A 19687-nucleotide genomic window follows, 5' to 3' on the forward strand; every position below is an offset into this window, starting at 1 on the left:
GGCACAGGCTACTCCAACAAGTCTATTGTGCTACAAAATCTCTAAGCCAGATGCAGGTGCCAGTCTCTATATCCAAAAGTGTCCCCAAGCCTCCAGAGACACACATCTAGTTCCCTCCAGATTGAAATGGGAAACAAGGAAAGGAAAATAAAATGTATTTCCCAGCATGTTTTCCCCCAAACTCTCTCAACACATTCCAGAGACACCAAAATCAGTCCACACAACAAACATTCAACCAGAGAAGAAGATGCCAATCTCCCCTTCCGGCAGCCACACCCACAAATTTCACAACCAACTCTTTCAACCCTTACCTCAAAATTTTGTGAGAACAAATGAGGAGATGGCCACCACTTCATTAACGAAGCATACTCCAAAAAGCAACTCCCCCAGCCCACTCTAGCCTACTTGGTAAGAGAGCAAGGGAAATGTAGGGGTGATGCTTAGAGTTTTGCTGGAACGTCAGTTCTTAGCAATTTATGTAGTAAAGTAGTGGATGTCATAAACAGGCACAATCTTCAAACTCAAAAAATGAGGAATGTAGCTTCTTTTGATTACAAAGTCAGCATCTAGTCAGAAATCCTGGGCAAACAGGAAAGATACTTTTCACATCATGCTATACTTACCACGTGAATTACATAATGTGTTATTAACTGCATTTTACATATGAGACACAGAACTGAACTGTGATTATTTTAACTAAGGTTAAAAGATAAAAATCACAAATAGGAAAAAATCTTTCAGTGCATTAACAAAACAATGGCTGAATCCACGTACAAAATGAGGAAAAATTATTGGGTCATGTATCTCATAAAGATACTAACCAAATGAGATCATGGATGGCAGTGCTTTGATAATAAGAATAAAGCAAAACAAAACAAGAAAACTAGTTAGTATATACCTAGCATGTGCTTAGACGCAACGTTAAAATGTATCTTTTTACATCACCACCTGTAAGTCTTGGATGAGGAGAAGAGTAGAATATAAAAATACCTTTTAAACTCCTAGATTTCTCAGCATAAGCCTTTGAGCATCTTGGCACAGTACAAAGAATGGAAAACACATCTCTATTCCTCTCACTTTGTCAAAACTTTCTCCATTCTTTTAATCTACAACTTACACACAAAAAAATCTATGGCTAGTAAGCTTTTATAAAGCTTGGAATAAATGACAGAACCAGAAATAAAAGCCACACTTTCTTGTGGCCAATTCTAGCTTCCTAAAACCCAGTCGTGTCAGAGACAGGTGCAAGAGTTTCTGCTTATCACAAAAAGACGTAATTGCAATTGGTAAATCTCCCTTTACTCTAAAGAAGTATATATATTTTTAAGTAAATTTGATTTCATCAATCAGTGATTTGTTATTTTCAAACAAACAAAAAAAAAAAACAAAGAAACTGCTGCTTTGATTAATCTCTAGGGGTAATCTAGAGATACTCTAAGCCCAAATGCTCAGTTTACAAAGCATAACAGAAAACTAAGTCCAGTAGTGTCTTCTACCACAACATACTGACTCATTATACTCCAAGAATATGATTTTACTTAAAAATATTTTTCTTTAAACATAAAAAGTGGCTGGGCATGGTGGCTCATACCTATAATCCCACCACTTTGGAATCCTGAGGTAGGAGGATCGCTTGAGCCCAGGAGTTCAAGACTAGCCTGGGCAACATGATGCATCCTCATCGCTACAAAAATTTTTTAAAAATTAGCCAGGCATGGTGGTGTATGCCTGTGGTCCCAGCTACTCAGGAGGCTGAGGCAGGAGGATTGCTTGAGCCCAGAAGGTCAAGGTTTCGTAAGCCATGTTTGTACCATCACATTCTGGCCTGGGTGACAGAAAAAGACCTGCCTCAAAAAAAAAAAAAAAAAAAAAAAGTTTTTACATGCTGATAGTATGTGTAACAACCACACAACATGTATTTAGATGGTTTCAACTACTGTTTATTTTGAAACCTGCTTTCCATAACTAATATTTTTAAGTTAGTCTAAAACCTATTTTGACTGTTTCCAATTTAAGAGGAAACATAGCTGCTGTCTCAATATGTAACTCTTCTTTAACCCCTCATATATTTCAAAGGTTAAATAATGAATTCCAGGGTTTTCAACCATGTTCACCATAAAAACAGAAGTTATCTCTTTAATATTTCTATAAACATGTATCACTCTGGTTTTCCTCAAAATAGTTTTATTCAGTAAAAAGTAATATGGTATACAGTCTCTACTTACTAAAAGGCCAGGCTTTTTAGGTAGAGACACTCTACACCATGTGTCTGTTTAATATCCTACTACAAACACAAGATTATTTAAAATTAGAAAACACACCTTACAATGACATCCCAATCCCACCCAGGATTGTTTATGGTTAGCCATCAGTCTCACTTTTCCCTGACCAAAGTGAATTAGAAGAGTGATAAGTATCTCAATGGAAAGGGAGTAATGTCCAATTAGACATTAAACATGAAACCAAAGAATGTGAAATCTCACTAGTGCCATCTACAGCACCAATGGAGAATACAGATAAGAAGGATTTTAAAAATAATGTTGTGTGTGTATCCAACCCTTTGATTCCCTGCCCAGAACTATGTATCAAGACAGCTTTCTACCAAATCCTTCACAGAATATAAAATATATAATTAGGTAATGCCAAAGAAAATCTTCAAAATCAAGAAAACCTGAAGCATAATGCTGATGTTAGTGTATGGATCAAAAGAACAATTTTTCATAAGAGGTAATTAAATGAAAAGCATACAGAATTTATTAAAACTAGAAAAAGTGAGATAAATGATCCAGTCAGGGCCAGGCACAGTGGCTCATGCCTATAATCCCAGCACTTTGGGAGGCCAAGATGGGTGGATCACTTAAGGTCAGGAGTTCGAGACCAGCTTGACTAACACAGCAAAACCCCATCTCTACTAAAAATACAAAAATTAGCCAGGTGTGGTGGCATGTGCCTGTAATCCCAGCTACTCAGGGGGCTAAGGCAGGAGAATCACTTGAACCTGGGAGGCAGAGGTTGTAATGAGCCAAGATCGCGTCACTACACTCCAGCCTGGGCAACAGAGCAAAACTCCATCTCAAAGAAAAAAAAAAGATCAAGTCAGATGTAGCAAAAATTCAAGAATCTGAGTTCAAATGGATTACAAGGCCTCAAAGCAAACCTTACCTTACATTCGACCACACTCTGATCTGATTCACAAGTTACATAGATTTCATCTACTGCTCGGCGAAGATTGTCAAAAAGAAATGCCCAGTATCGAGCTCTTAGATCAATTTTCCGAGGGTGCCTTGTTTTAGTGGGACTTTTATCAAAGTGTTTATCTCCAGTCGTAGATGATGTTATTTTACAGTCCACTGCAGTACTCTGGTGAAGTAAAATAAAACATGAAAATAAATAAAAAGGGCTTCCAGCGATTGGATTTTTTATAAAGATTCAATCAACTACAAATCAAAACCACTCCAGAAATAAAAAGCATCTGTACTGAACATGTATGGACTGTTTTTCCTATCATTATTCTCTAAGCAATACAGTCTAACAACTATTTACATAACATTTACATTGCATTAGGTATTGTAAGCAATCTAAAGATTGAAGTCTATGGGAGGATATGCATAGGTTATATGCAAATACTATACCATTTTATATAAGGGACTTGAACATCCAAAGATTCTGATATCCACGGGAGATTGATATGGTTAGGCTTTCTGTCCCCACCCAAATCTCATCTTGAATTTAATCTCCATAATCCCCACGTATAAAGGGATAGACCAGATGGAGGTAACTGAATCATGGGGGCGGTTTCCCCCATGCTGTTCTCATGATAGTAAGTTCTCACAAGATCTGATGGTTTTATAAGGTGATCTTCTTCACTTCGCTGGGCAGTTCTTCCTGCCACCTTGTGAAGAAGGTGCCTTGGTTCCTCTTCGCCTTCTGCCATGATTGTATGAGTTTCCTGAGGCCTCCACAACCATGCTGAACTGTGAGTCAATTAAACCTCTTTCCTTTATAAATTACCCAGTCTCAGGCAGTTCTTTACAGCAGTATGAAAACAGACTAACAGAGATCATGAAACCAATCCCCCATGGATACTGAGGAACAACTGTATATTATAAATCAACTTAACATATCTCTTGACCCTCTTCATACACTTCTTAAAGTATGTATTATTACCTCCACTTTACAGATTAATAAATTGAGGTTCAGAGGCTGAGTTGTTCAAGGTCGCATTGCCACAGGAGACCATCTTCTAGTTACAGCTCTACAATTACACTGCTGGCTTGCCATTAGACTGTTGGCCGAGGTTCAGTGCTGACAGCTCTTTACCAGATATTCCAGACCACCTCATTTCTTTCTATATACCGTTCAAAGTTAAAATTAACTTAGGAAGTTTCCTGAATTATACTTCCTTCCCTAAGTTTTTTTCTACATTGATCAGCAAAGGACTAGCAGCTTCCTGTGAATCCAGACTCTAATCTTATGAAATTATCAAAACTACTGCCATTCATCCCCACCTGTTTATGAATTCATCATACATCCATAAATGTGGTATATATGTATAGCATTCATAATAATAAGTAATTATAATCATAAAGTATATCATTCAAATATTTTACCATCCTTGCTTATAATGTACAACAGGCAATAATGCTTTGGGGTTAAGCTGTTTCTATCATTACGTGTGACTGCTCTATCCAAGGCTTTTATTTACAAAGATTCTAGAAGGGCAGAAAATATATTTTATAAAGGGTTTTTGAAAACATAGTTATAATTTAATCATCACGACAAGCTGTAAAGACAGGACAAATATTACTATTCCCATTTTGTAGATGACAAAACTGAGGCTCAGACTGAATTTCTTGACAAAGTCAAAAGAATGACAGAACTGAAACTAGAACTCAATTTTTCAATTTCTGCTCCAATGTTCACAGAGCGTTTGACATGCATCTAGCAAACAGTAAGTGCCCAAATAATGTAAGGTATGATTATCATAAGAAAGACAAAAAGGAGAAAAAACACGCTTGTAGAAAAAATGTGCATAAACTAATGGCAATAATTGCCAACTTTGTGAAGAAAGGTAGAAAAGACACATCAAATAACAGAGGCTAGACAGGCATAGTATTATACACATGTAGTCCTAACCACTCAGGAGGCTGGGGCAGGAGTATCACTTGAGCCCAGGAGTTTGAGAACAGACCAGGGCAACACAGTGAGACCTTAAATCTCTCTTAAAAAAAAAAAAAAAAAATCATAGAGGCTAGTTAACTAGTAGAGAGTTTTAAAATATAGGGCTCTAATTACTACTAACAAAAAGAATAGCAGTGATAATAACAATTGCACCAGCATCTAACATTCACGATATACTTGCTATGTGCCAAGCATTACACCAAGTGATCTACATATACTTCATTTAATCATTGAAGCAATTTTATATTACCAGTACTAATATTATCTCCATTTTACAGAGGAGGAAACAGGTTTAGCTAAATTAAATTATACCCCCAAGCCTCACATTAACTTAAGTGACAAAGCCAGAATTCTTAATCGGGTAACTATACTACTACTATGGCTTACTATGTCTAACTGCTTCCCAAGACAATCAATAGATGACAAAACAATCTAAACTTGCAAGAGAAGTCACACACAATTGGATTCCATGAGGTAATAGGGTTTTAATCCAGGACTTTTGAGAGGAAAAAAAAAAAAAAAGACAGGCCAGGGAAAGAGGGAGGAAGAAATTGAGACTTCTGACTCATCCCTCTCTGAAAGGCTCATCGGCTTCCCTGAGAATCTGAGAAAACCTATGGACCTATCCCCAAAAAAATGCACGTGTATGACATTCAACATATATTTTCTTCATATTCACAGACTCCATCTTCAACCTCAGATTAAGAAGCTCTCCAAGAAAAGAGAGAAGACCCAAATAAATAAAATTAGAGATGAAAAAAGGAGACATTACAACTGATACCATAGAAATTCAAAGGACAGTTTGTGGCTACTATGAGAAATTATATGCCAATAAATTGGAAAATCTAGAGAGAATGGATAAATTCCAAGACACATACCACCTATCAAGATTGAACCATAAAGAAATCCAAACCCTGCACAGACCAATAACAAGTAACAAAATCAAAGCCATAAAAAAAAAAATCTTCCAGTAAAGAAAAGCTCAGGCCCTGAAGGCTTCACTGCTAAATTTTACCAAACATTTAAAAAAGAACTAGTACCAATCCTACTCAAACTATTCCAAAAACAGAGGAGGAGGGAATACTTCCAAAATCATTCTATGAGGCCAGTATTATTCTGATACCAAAATCAGACAAAGACACATCAAAAAAACAAAAATACAGGCCAATATCTTTGATGAACATTGATGCAAAAATCTTCAACAAAATACTAGCAAACTGAACATGTTCAACATTTTCAACATTACATTAAAATGATCATTCATCATGACCAAGTGTCCCCAGGGATGCATGGATGGTTTAACAATATGCAAATCAATCAATGTGATATCATATAACAAAATGAATAAACATCACACAATCATTCCAATGCATGCTGAAAAAGCATTTAACAAAATTCAACATCCCTTCATGACAAAAACCCTCAACTACTGGGCATAGAAGGAACAGACCTCAACATAATAAAAGACATTATGTGACAGACACACAGCTGGTATCATACTGAATGTGGAAAAACTGAAAGCCTTTCCTTTAAGATCTGGAACATGAAAAGGATACCTGCTTTCACCACTGTTACTCAAAACAGTATGTACTGGAAGTCCTACTTAGAGCAATCAGACATGAGAAAGAAATAATCGGAAAGGAAGAAGTCAAATTATCCTTGTTTGCAGATAATATGATCTTATATTTAGAAAAACCTAAAGACTCCACCAAAAACTATTAGAACTGATAAACAAATTCAGTAAAGTTGCAGGATACAAAATCAACATACAAAAACCAGCTGCATTTCTACATGCTAACGGTGAACAATCTGAAAAAAAAAAAGGTAATTCCATTTACAGTAGACACAAATAAAATTAAATACCTAGGAATTAAACAAAGAAGTGAAAGATCTCTACAATGAATACACTGATAAAAGAAATTGAAGAAGACACCAAAAAATAAAAAGATATTCCATGTTCATGAATTGGAAGAATGAATGTTATTAAAACGTCCATACTATCCAAAGCAATCTATAGATTCAATACAATCCCTATCAAAATACCAATTACATTCTTCACAGAAATAGAAAAAAAAATCCTAAAATATATACAGAACCACAAAAAACCTAGAATACCCAAGGTTATCCTGAGCAAAAAGAACAAAACTGGAGGAATCACATTACCTGACTTAAAGTTATACTAAAGAACTATAGTAACTCAAACAGCACGGTACTGGCATAAAAACAGACGCACAGATCAATGGAACATAATAAAGAACCCAGAAAAAAAAATCCATACACCTACAGTGAACTCATTTTCAGCAAACGTGCCAGGAACATGCACCGGGGAAAAGAGAGTATCTTCAATAAATGGCGCTGGGAAAATCGGCATATGCAGAAGAATGAAATTTGACTTTCTCTCACCATATACAAACATCAAATCAAAATGGATCAATGACTTAAATCTAAGACCTCAAACTACGAAACTACTACAAGAAAACATTGGGGAAAATCTCCAGACACTGGTCTGGGCAAAAATTTCTTGAGTAATATACCCCATAAGCACAGGCAACAATGCAAAAATGGACAAATGGGATCATATCAAGTTAAAAAAAAAAACTTCTGCACAGCAAAGGAAACAATCAACAAAGTGAAGAGACAAACAACAGAATGGGAAAAAATATTTGCAAACTACCCATCTGACAAGGGATTAATAACCAGAAAAAAGAAGGAGCTAAAACAACTCAATAGGAAAAAATCTCATAAACCAATTTTAAAATGGGCAAAAAATATAAACAAACATTTCTCAAGAGAAGACATACAAATGGCAAACAGGCACATGAAAAGGTGCTCAATATCACCGATCATCAGAGAAATGCAAATCAAAACTAAAATGAGCTATCATCTCACCCCGGTTAAAATGGTTTTTATCTAAAACACAGGCAATTAACAAAAGATGGAGAGGATGTGGAAAAAAATGGAACCCTGGTACACTGTTGGTGGGAACATAAATTAGTATAACCAATATGGAGAACAGTTTAGAGGTTCCTCAAAAAAACAAAAATAGAGCTATCATATGATCCAGCAAACCCACTGCTGGGTATATACCCAAAAGAAAAGAAATCAGAATATCAAAGAGATCTGCACTCTCATGTTTGTTGCAGCACTGTTCAAAACAGCCAAGATTTAGAAGGAAGTGGCCATCATCAGATGAATGGATAAAGAAAATGTACATATACACAATAAAGTGCTTGCTATTCAGCCATAAAAAAAAAAAAAATGAGATCCTGTCATTTGCACTAATATGGATGGAACTGGAGGTCATTATGTAAATGAAATAAGCCAGGCACAGAAAGACAAACATCACATGGTCTCACTTATTTGTGGTAGCTAAATACCATAACAATTGAACTCAGAGAAAATAGAAGGATAGTTACCAAAGTCTGGTAAGGGTAGCAGGGGAGTAGGGGGGAAGTAGAGATAGTTAATGGGTACAAAAAAATGGAAAGAATGCGTGCAGCAAACCACCATGGCATATGTATACCTATGTAACAAACCTGCACATTGTGCACATGTATCCCAGAACTTAAACTATAATAAATAAATATTAACAAATAAAAGGATAAAAAATACAAAAAAAATGGGAAGAATGAATAAGACCTAGTACTGGGGAACACAACAGGCTGGCTATAATTTAATTGTACAGTTTCAGATAACTAAAAGAGTGTAACTAGATTATAATATAAATGATAAATGTTCGAGGGGATGAATACCCCATTTTCCACAAGGTGGTTATTACACACTGCATGCCTGTATCAAAGTATCTCATGTACCCCATAAATATATACACCCACTATGTATCCACAAAAATTAATTTTTAAAGCAGTTCCTCAGCCAAGTGCAGTGGCTCACATTTGTAATCTCAGCACTTTGGGGGACGAAGATGAGAGGACTGCTTGAACTTACAAGTTTGAGAACAGCCTGGGCAACATAGCAAGACCCTATTTCTACAAAAAATGAAAAAGCTAACCAGGTGTGGTGGCACACACCTGTAGTCCCAGCCACTCAGGAGGCTGAGGTGGAAGGACTGCTTGAGCCCAGGAGTTCAAGGCTGCAATGAGCTATGATCATGCCACTGCACTCCAGCCCGGGAAACAGAGCAAGACGTTGCCTCTAAAAACATTTTTTAATTAAAATTTAAAAAGAAGCTCTCTCCCTGTATTTTGCAGGTTTTTGAAACTATCTGAAGTACAAAAATAAAGACTTTTTTTTTTTTTTTTGAGAAGGAGTCTCACTCTGTTGCCCATGCTGGAGTGCAATGGCGTGATCTCAGCTCACTGCAATCTCCGCCTCCCAGGTTCAAGTGGTTCTCCCACCTCAGCCTCCTGAGTAGCTGGGATTACAGCCATCATGCCTGGCTAATTTTTCTATTTTTGTAGAGATGGGGTTTTACCATGCTGGCCAGGCTGGTCTTGAACTCCTAATCTCAGGTGACCTACCCACCTCAGCCTCCCAAAGTGCTGGGATTACAGGCGTGAGCCACTGCGCCTGAGCTAAAAGATTTCTTTTTTTTTTTTTTTTTTTTTTTGAGACGGAGTCTCGCTCTGTCGCCCAGGCTGGAGTGCAGTGGCACAACCTCGGTTTGGTTCACTGCAAGTTCCGCCTCCTGGGTTCACGCCATTCTCCTGCCTCAGCCTCCTGAGTAGCTGGGACTAGAGGCACCCACCACCACGCCCAGCTAATTTTTTTGTATTTTTAGTAGAGACGGGGTTTCACCGTGTTAGCCAGGATAGTCTCGATCTCCTGACCTCGTCATCTGCCCGCCTCGGCCTCCCAAAGTGCTGGGATTATAGGCGTGAGCCACTGCGCCTGGGCAAAGATTTATGTCTACCTCTTCTGAGATAATAATTTATTATATGTGTATCTAAAGGAACATTAAATAACACACTCAATTTGTCAGTTCATATATCTTAATATGTAATTTTTAAAATATAATATGTACTTAAAAATCTATCAACTGGTTTTTTAGTAATTTTTTAGCACACCACAGCCACCATACAGACAGGAGTGCAGCCCCTCCTCCCTAGGAACCCCTACCCCTACTCTTCACTAGGCAAGGCCCATGGCTCATGAATGCAGAACAGTCACCCCAGCCATGGCTGAGCATACCCACAGGTAGTGACACGGAGTTTCCCTGGGAAGAGGCTCCCAAAGGCATACGACAGCCCCTTCGCCACTGCCACAGTAATAGTGCTATCCCTCCTGCCCTTGGACTAGGGGAGGACACAAAGAGCCTAAGGGCTACACTCAAACTTAGAGTACATCACAGCAACCATATGGAGAGGAGACCAACCTCTCCTCCCTGCGAGCCTTCAACTCCCTGCTCCCCAACAAGCAGAACCCCAAGCTCATGCCAGCAGTGCAGCCGCCCCATCCCAGTGGCTGAACACCGTCAGTAACAGTGGCTCCACATTTCTTGGAGGTGGAGCCCCTAGGGGCAACCAAAAGCCTCTCTACCACTACCTCTGCCATGGAACAGTACTTGCTACCTTCAGGCTAACAAAGAAACGAAGACCCAAAGTGCCTTATCCACACCTTCGACAAACTGCAATCAACCCAAGGAGAGAAGGCCAGTCTGTCTCCCATGGGTCCCACCCACCCCCTGCTCATCAACAGACAGGGAACCCCCAGCTTGGGCCCACAGCACAGACCCTCCATCCTGTGATGCCACTGCTAAAGTCCCTTCCTCTGCTGGCTCCAAGTTGGGGAGGAAACATCACCCCAGAGCTGCAGTGGGCAGCCTGGGAGTGTCAAGCCACAATCTAAAGGCAGTGGGAGAGGAACCCACATTTGACAGCATTGAGAGGGAGCAAGGTTACAACTGTGAGGAAACCACATGACCAAGGAAGAAGCTATCAACTGACTAATATACTTAAGCACCACCTACTGGATCACATCCCAAAGCTTCAACACCAAAAATACGCTGCTGCATTAGTCCGTTCTCACACTGCTACGAAGAAATACCTGACACAGGGTAACTTATAAAGGAAAGAGGTTTAATTGACTCACAGTTCCATATGGCTGGAGAGCCCTCAGGAAACTTACAATCATGGCGGAAGGCAAAGGAGAAACAGGCACCTTCTTCACAGAGTGGCAGGACAGAGTGAGTGCTAGCAGGGGAAATGCCAGATACTTATAAAACCATTAGGTCTCATGAGACTCACTCACTATCACGAGAACAGCATGGGGAAAACCACCCCTGTGATCCAATTACCCCCACCTGGTCCCACCCTTGACACATGGGGATTATGGGGATTACAATTCAAGGTGAGATTTGGGTGCGGACACAGAGCCAAACCATATCACTAACATACCCATCCCCATGAAATCAAACAAAAGAAGTCAGCAACAAATGAAGACCTTGCACAAAGCTTCAGTCCTACGAAAACATCCAGAATAGAAGTCTATTAATTACTCAAACTACACTGCAGTTAAAGGGACACCCACACTCAGAGAAAAGAACCAATGCAAGAACTCCAGTAACTCAAATGACCAGAGTGTCATACGTCTTAAAATGACCACATCTGTTCTTTAATAAGGGTTCTTAACCAGGCTGAGCTGGCTGAAATGACAGAAATAGAATTCAGAATATGAATAGGACCTGTATTCCCAGCACTTTGGGAGGCGGAGGAAGGAGGGTCATCTGAGGTCAGGAGTTCAAGACCAGCCTGGCCAACAGAGTGAAACACCATCTCTACAAAAATAAAAATACAAAAATCAGCTGGGCATGATGGCGGGTACCTGTAATCCCAGCTACTCAGGAGGATGAGGCAGGAGAATCGCTTGAACCCAGGAGGTGAAGGTTGCAGTGAGCAGAGATTGCGCCATTGTATTCCAGCCTGGGCGAAAGAGCAAGACTCTGTCTCAAAAAAAAAGAAAAAAAAAAGAGAGAATATGGACAGGAACAAAGATCATCGAGATTCCGGAGACAGGCAAAACCCAATCCAAGGAAACTAAGAATCACAACAGGACAACGCAGGAGCTAAAAAATGAAATACCCAATATAAAAAAGAACCTAATGGATCTAACAGGGCTAAAAAACACACTAAGAATTTCACAATGCAATCACAAGTATTAACAGATTAGATCAAGCTGAGGAAAGAATCTCAGAACTTGAAGGCTGGCTTTCTGAAATAAGACTGACAAAAATAAAGAAAAAGGAATGAACAACAAACCTCCGAGAAATGTGGGATTGTGTAAAGAAGTCAAATCTATGAATCACTGGCATCCCTGAAAAGGATGCGGAGAAAACAAACGACTTGAAAAAATACTTCAGGATAGTATCCACAAAAACTTTCCCAACCTTGATAGACAGGCCAGCAGTCAAATTCAGGAAATACAGAGAACCTCTGCAAGATTCTACACAAGAAGATCAACCCCCAAGACATGTAATCATCAGATTTTCCAAGGTTGAAAGAAAAAATATTAAAGGTAGCTTTAATAGAGCGAAAGGGCAGGTTACCTACAAAGGGAACCTTATAAAGCTAACATCAGACCTCTCAGCTATAAGCCAGAAGAGACTGGGGGCCTATATCCAACATTCTTAGAGAAAAAAAATCTTCAACCAAGAATTTCATATCCAGCCAAACTAAACTTGCCAAGCAAAGAAGAAATAAGATCCCTTTCAGACAAGCAAGCGTTGAGAGAATTTATGACTACCAGACCTGCCTTACAAGAGATCTTGAAAGCAGCACAAAATATAGAAAGGAAGAACTGCTACCAACCAATACAAAAACACACTTAAATACATAGACCAGGGACACTATAAGGCGCCCACACAAACAAGCCAGCATAATAATCAGCTAACAACAACATGATAGGATCAAATCCACACATATCGCTAACCTTGAATGTAAATGGGCTAAATGCCCCCACTTAAAAGGCACAGAATGGCAAGTTGGATCAAAAAAAACAAGACCCAATGGTATGCTGTCTTAGAGAGACCCATATCACACCTAAAGACATGCATAGGCTCAAAATAAAGGGATGGAGGGAAATCTACCAAGCAAATGGAAATCAGAAAAAAAGGAGTGGTTACAATCCTAACTTCAGACAAAACAGACTTTGGGCCAACAAAGATAAAAAAAAAAGACAAAAAAAGGGCATTACGTAACGATAAAGGATTCAATTCAACAAGACCGAACTATACTAAATATATATGCACCCAACACAGGAGAAGCACCTAGATTCATAAAGCAAGTTCTTAGAGACCTACAAAGAGACTTAGACTCCCACACAATAAGAGTGGAAGACCTCAATACTCCACTGGCAGTATTGGATCAAGACAGAAAATTAACAAAGATATTCAGGGCCTGAACTCAACATTGTACCAAATGGATCTGATAGATCTCTACAGAACTCTCCAACCAAAAACAACAGAATATACATTCTTCTCATTGCCACATGGCACACATACTCTAAAATCGACCTCATAATTGGACATAAAACAATCCTCAGCAAATGCAAAAAGAACTGAAATCATACCAAACACACTTTCAGACCACAATGTAATAAAAATGGAAGTCAAAACTAAGAAAATCACCCAAAACCATGCAACACATGAAATTAAACAACATGCACCTGAATGAATTCTGAATAAATAATGAAATGAAGACAGAAATCAAGGAGTTCTTTGAAACTAATGAGAACAAAGATACAACATACCAGAATCTCTGGGATCCAGCTAAGGCAATGTTAAGAGGGAAATTCATAGCACTAAACACCCACATCAAAAAGTTGGAAAGATCTCAAATTAACAATCTAACATCACAACTAAGAGAATTACAGAAGCAAGAGCAAATCAACCCCAAAACTAGCAGAAGACAAGATATAAACAAAATCAGAGATGAACCAAGGAAATCAAGACATGAAAAACCTTTCAAACGATCAATAAATCCAGGAGTTGGTTCTTTGAAAAAATTAATAAGGCCACTAGCTAGACTAATAAAGAAGAAAAGAGAGAATATCCAAATAAACACAACTGGAAATGTCATGTTACCACTGACCCCACAGAAATAAAAATAACCATCAGAAACCACTATGAACGCCTCTATGCATACAAACTGGAAAACCTAGAAGGGATGGATAAATTCCTGGACATATACTCCCTCGCAAGACTGAACCAGGAACAAACTGATTCTCTAAATGGACCAACAATAAACTCTGAAATTGAATCAGTAATAAGTAGCCTACCAACCAAAAAAAGCCCAGGACCAGAAGGATTCACAGCCAAATTCTACCAGATATACAAAGAAAAGCTGGTACTATTCCTACTGAAACTATTCCAAAAAAATTGAGGAGAAAGAACTCCTCCCCAACTCATTCTATGAAGCCAGTATCATCCTGATACCAAAATCTGGCCGAGACACAACACAAAAAGAAACTTCAGGCCAGTATCTTTGATGAACATTGACAAAAAAATCCTCAACAAAATACATGCAAACCAAATTCAGCCGTATATTAAAAATCAAGTAGGCTTCATCCCTGGGATGCAAGGTTGCTTCAACAAAGGCAAATCAATAAATGTGATTCATCACATAAACAGAACTAAAGAAAAAAAAACCACATAGTTATCTCAATGGATGCAGAAAAAGCTTTCAATATAACTCAACATATCTTCATGTTAAAAACTCTCAATAAATGAGGTATTAAAGGAACATACCTCAAAATAATAAGAGCCATCTATGACAAAGCCACAGCCAACATCATACTGAAAAGGGAAAAGCTGGAAGCACTCCCCTTGAAAACTGGCACAAGACAAAGATGCCTTTTCTCACCACTCCTATTCAATACAGTATTGGAAGTCCTGGCAAGAGCCATCAGGCAAGAGAAAGAAATAAAGGGCATCCAAATAGGAAGGGAGGAAGTCAAAATATCCATTTGCAGATGACTTGATTCTATGTATCTAGAAAACCCAGTCTCAGCACAAAAGCTCCTTCAGGTGATAAACAACTTCAGCAAAGTTTCAGGATATAAAATCACCGTACAAAAGTCATTAGCATTCTTCCTGTAATCCCAGCACTTTGGGAGGCCAAGGCAGGCTGATCATGAGGTCAGCAGATCTAGACCATCCTGGCCAACATGGTGAAACCCTGTCTCTACTAAAAATACAAAAATTAGCTGGGCATGGTGATGCGCACCTGTAGCCCCAGCTACTCAGGAGGCTGAGGCAGGAGAATCGCTTGAACCCAGGAGGCAGAGGTTGTGGTGAGCCGAAACCATGCCACTGCACTCCAGCCTGGCCACAGAGCGAGACTCCATCTCAAAAAACACAAAAACAAAAAAGTCATTAACATTCTTATACCCAACAACAGCCAAGCTGAGAGTCAAATCAGGAATGCAATCCAATTCAAAATTGCGACAAAAAAGAATAAAATACCTAGAAATACAGCTAACCAGGGAGGAGAAACATCTCCACAAGAAGAACTACAAAACACTGCTCAAAGAAATCAGAGATGACACAAACAAATGGAAAAACATCCCATGCTCATGAATAGGAATAATCAATATCATTAAAACAGCCATACTGCCCAAAGCAATTTACAGATTCAATGCTATTCTCATCAAACTACCAATGACATTCTTCACAGAATGATAAAAAACTATTTAAAATTCATGTGGAACCAAAAAAACGCCCAAATAGCCAAGGCAATCCTAAGTTTAAAAAAAAACGCGGCCAGGCGCGGTGGCTCACACCTGTAATCCCAGCACTTTGGGAGGCCAAGGCAGGCAGATCATGAGGTCAGGAGATCGAGACCATCCTGGCTAACACAGTGAAACCCTGTCTCTACTAAAAATACAAAAAAAAAAAAAAATTAGCCAGGTGTGGTTGCAGGTGCCTGTAGTCCCATCTACTCGGGAGGCTGAGGCAGAAGAATGGCCTGAACCCAGGAGGTGGAGCTTGCAGTGAGCCAAGATCACACCACTGCACTCCAGCCTGGGTGACAGAGCAAGACTCCATCCCCCCCCTCCAAAAAAAAACCCTAGAGGCATCAATGCTACCCAACTTCAAACTATGCTATAAGGCTACAGTAACAAAAACAGCATGGTACTGGTAAAAAAACAGACACAAAGACCAATGGAACAGAAGAGAGAGAGCCCAAAAATAAGGCCACACACCTACAACTATCTGATCTTTGACAAAGAAGACAAAAACAAGATATGGGGAAAGAACTCTCTATTCAATAAATGGTGTTGAGATAACTGGGTAGCCATATGCAGAAGACTGAAACTAGGCCCCTTCCTTATACCACACACAAAAATCAACTCAAGATGGATTAAAGACTTAAATGTAAAACCCAAAGCTATAAAAATCCTGGAAGACAACTGGCAATACCATCCTGGACATAGGAACATGCAAAGATTTCTTGACAAAGACACCAAAAGCAATTGACACAAAAGCAAAATTTGACACACGGGATCTAATTAAACTTAAGAGCTTCTGCACAGCAAAAAAAAAAAAAAAAGTAACAACTTACAGAATGGGAGAAAATTTTTGCAAACTATGCATCTGACAAAGGTTTAATATCTGGCATCTATAATAAATGTAAACAAATTTACAAAACAACCCCATTAAAAAGTAGGCAAAGAACACAAACTCTTTTCTAAATAAGTCATACATGCAGCCAATAAGCATATGAAAAAAAGCTCAGTATCACTGTTCATTAGAGAAACACAAGTCAAAATCACAATGAGATACCATTTCACACCAGTCGGAATGGCTATTACTAAAAAGTCAAAAAAAAATAACAGATCTTGGCAAGGTTGTGGAGATAAGAGAATACTTACACACTATTGCTGGGAGTGTAAATTAGTTCGGCCATTATGGAAAGAAGTATGGCGATTCCTCAAAGAGCTAAAAACAGAAATACCATTCAACCCAGCAATCCCATTACTGGGTATATTACTAGAGGAATATAAATCATTCTACCATAAAGACACATGCACGTGAATGTTCACTGCAGCACTATTCACAATAGCAAAGACATGGAATCAACTTAAATGCCCATCAACAACAGATTGGATAAAGAAAATTTGGTACATATATATGATGGAATACTATGTAGCCATAAAAAAGAACAAGATCATGTATTTTGCTGGAACATGAATGGAGCTGGAAGCCATTATCCTTAGCAAACTATCGCAGAAACAGAAAACCAAATACTGCATGTCCTCACTTACGAGAGCTAAATTATAAGAACTCATGAACACAAAGAAGGGAACAGCAAACACAGAGGCCTCCTTGAGGGTGGGAGAAAAAAGAGAAAGAGGAAAAATAACTATTGCCTACTAGGCTTAGTACCTGTGTGATGAAATAATCTGTACAACAAACCCCCATGAAACGAGTTTACCTATATAACAAACCTGCCCATGTACCCCTGAACCTAAAATAAAGGTTAAAATACATATACATATATAAGAAATATATACACGTATATGTGTATATATGTGCATATATAAGTATATATCTTTATATGTATATATTAAAAACATACATATATGTATATATTTTTAACCTTTTTTACATATATATGTATATAAAATCATTGGTGCCTTTGTGTGTGGAGATGGGGGATTCTTTGTGAACTCACAATGATATCATGATTAGAAGCCCATGTTTTTCTCATATGAAATTTTATTTTATATAATACATACTATATACTTAAAAATATAAAAATAATTGTCCAAAAAATCAAAAGTTAGCCAGGCACAGTGGTGTACACCTGTGGTCCCAGCCACTCTGGAGGCTGAGGTGGGAGAATTACTTGAGCCCAGGAGGTCAAGTGATTCTGTGAGCTGTGACTGTGCCACCATACTCAGCCTGGGCAACAGTGAGACCTTATCTCAAAAAATTAAATTAAATTAATAAAATAAAATAACAACATATGAAAAGTTCAGAGAAAATAACTATGGATTAAAAAGCTAACTATAATTATGCTAAACACTTTCAAAAGATAAAGTAGGCTTGTGTTCTCCAAAATTTTATTAGAGCAATTTAAAATTTTTGTAGTCCAAATATCTTTACTATCCTACAACCTAAAGGCATCATTATATCAAGAAAGAAAATCATAAAAGAACTGGCAAACATGGAAGGCGTAGCAGAGGAGCTAAGAGCATAAACTGTGGAAATTAACCGCTGAGGGCTGAATGTAGTGGTTCATGCCTATAACCCCAGCACTTTGGGAGGCCAAGGCAGGTGGATCACTTGAGGCCAGGAGTTTGGGACCAGCCTAGCCAACATGGTGAAACCCCGTCTCTATTAAAAATACAAAAATTAGCCGGGCATGGTGACACATGACTGTGGTCCCAGGTTCTGGGGTGGCTGAGGCACGAGAACTGCTTGAACCCAAGAGGAAGAGGGTACAGTGAGCCAAGATCACGCCACTGCACTCCAGCCTGGGCAACAGGGTGAGACTGCCTCAAAGAAAAAAAAAAAGTTAAAAAAAAAAAAAAAAAAAGAGAAATTAACTGCCTGGGTTCAAACCCTGACTGTATCATTTACTAGCAAGTTACATGCCTTCTCTCTGCCTCAGTTTCTTTTTGTAACAAAACTTCAATGTAAGTGAGGATAACTGTAATGCTTACATCAAAGGGTATGAGAACCAAATAAATTAATATCTTTAAAGTATTTAGTACAAGTCACACTGATTACTATATGCACGTTTTTAAAAAGTACATTAAATTTTTATTTAGATAAATATTCAAATCCTGCTAAATAAGATTTTCATAATTTATAATACATTCAGAAATTGAAATTAAAAGTAAATAAGTAAAAAAGTTATAGATGCTGTACCTGTTTAGTAGTTTTATGAGTGCCTTGAATCGTCCTCTTAGATTTTCCACCAGTTTGACATTTAGGTTTTCCTTCAAGGCAAGAAAAAAATAAGTATGTAGATATACAGAATGACAGATAATATAAAATTGAATTAGATAATGTAAACCTAAACTACGCAAATCATTCAGGCATACTAACATTTAATCTCCTTCCAGAAACCACAGCATAGTACAGTCTGTTCATGGTCAATATAAACCGATATAATTAAAACAACAACAACAACAAATTTTCAAAGTCCCAGAGACTGCTATTATTGAATACCTTTCTCTGAATAGGAATAAATCAACATCTTAAAGAAGTCAGATACTCTGACAACTTTTAAAAACAAAGTCCAGTTACTGGTACCCCTCAACTTCTATATAAATCTGGAAATAGTTCTTTAAGTTCAAATTTCATTTCAACAATAAAATTAAGACTAATGTTTTCTATATAAAACCCCAATATTTTGTTTTAATTTATCTGATACATGAAATGCACAATTTCATTGCGAAAAGTGAGGTTTCAGTTCTTTGTATTTTTTCACTCATTCTTTTTTATAAGAAAGACACCAACTACTGTTTTGTAATTACTATTCTCAACAGCAATTCAAAACAGAAATAAAATTCTTTTTTTTTTTTTTTTTTTACTTTTATT

General features: G+C 38.0%; 1 protein-coding gene across 8 annotated transcripts in view; it reads right to left on the reverse strand.

Annotated features, from left to right (window-relative positions):
- Window positions 1–19687, reverse strand: part of SCAPER (S-phase cyclin A associated protein in the ER) — a 562100-nt gene that overhangs the window by 499273 nt on the left and 43140 nt on the right. For 5 of the 8 annotated variants that reach the window (XM_030814838.1, XM_030814836.1, XM_030814837.1 and 2 more), the window contains exons 4-5: window positions 19013–19083; window positions 3163–3360 (exon numbers count right to left, since the gene is read on the reverse strand). In XM_030814838.1, coding sequence (XP_030670698.1) covers window positions 3163–3360; window positions 19013–19083 — 269 coding nt within the window. Of the gene's footprint in view, window positions 1–3162; window positions 3361–11961; window positions 12080–19012; window positions 19084–19687 lie in introns of those variants that run through there. The other 3 variants (XM_030814842.1, XM_030814841.1, XM_030814840.1) reach the window with 3 other exon arrangements.

This window comes from Nomascus leucogenys, chromosome 6 (assembly GCF_006542625.1).
Source record: "Nomascus leucogenys isolate Asia chromosome 6, Asia_NLE_v1, whole genome shotgun sequence".
Lineage (NCBI taxonomy): Eukaryota > Metazoa > Chordata > Mammalia > Primates > Hylobatidae > Nomascus > Nomascus leucogenys.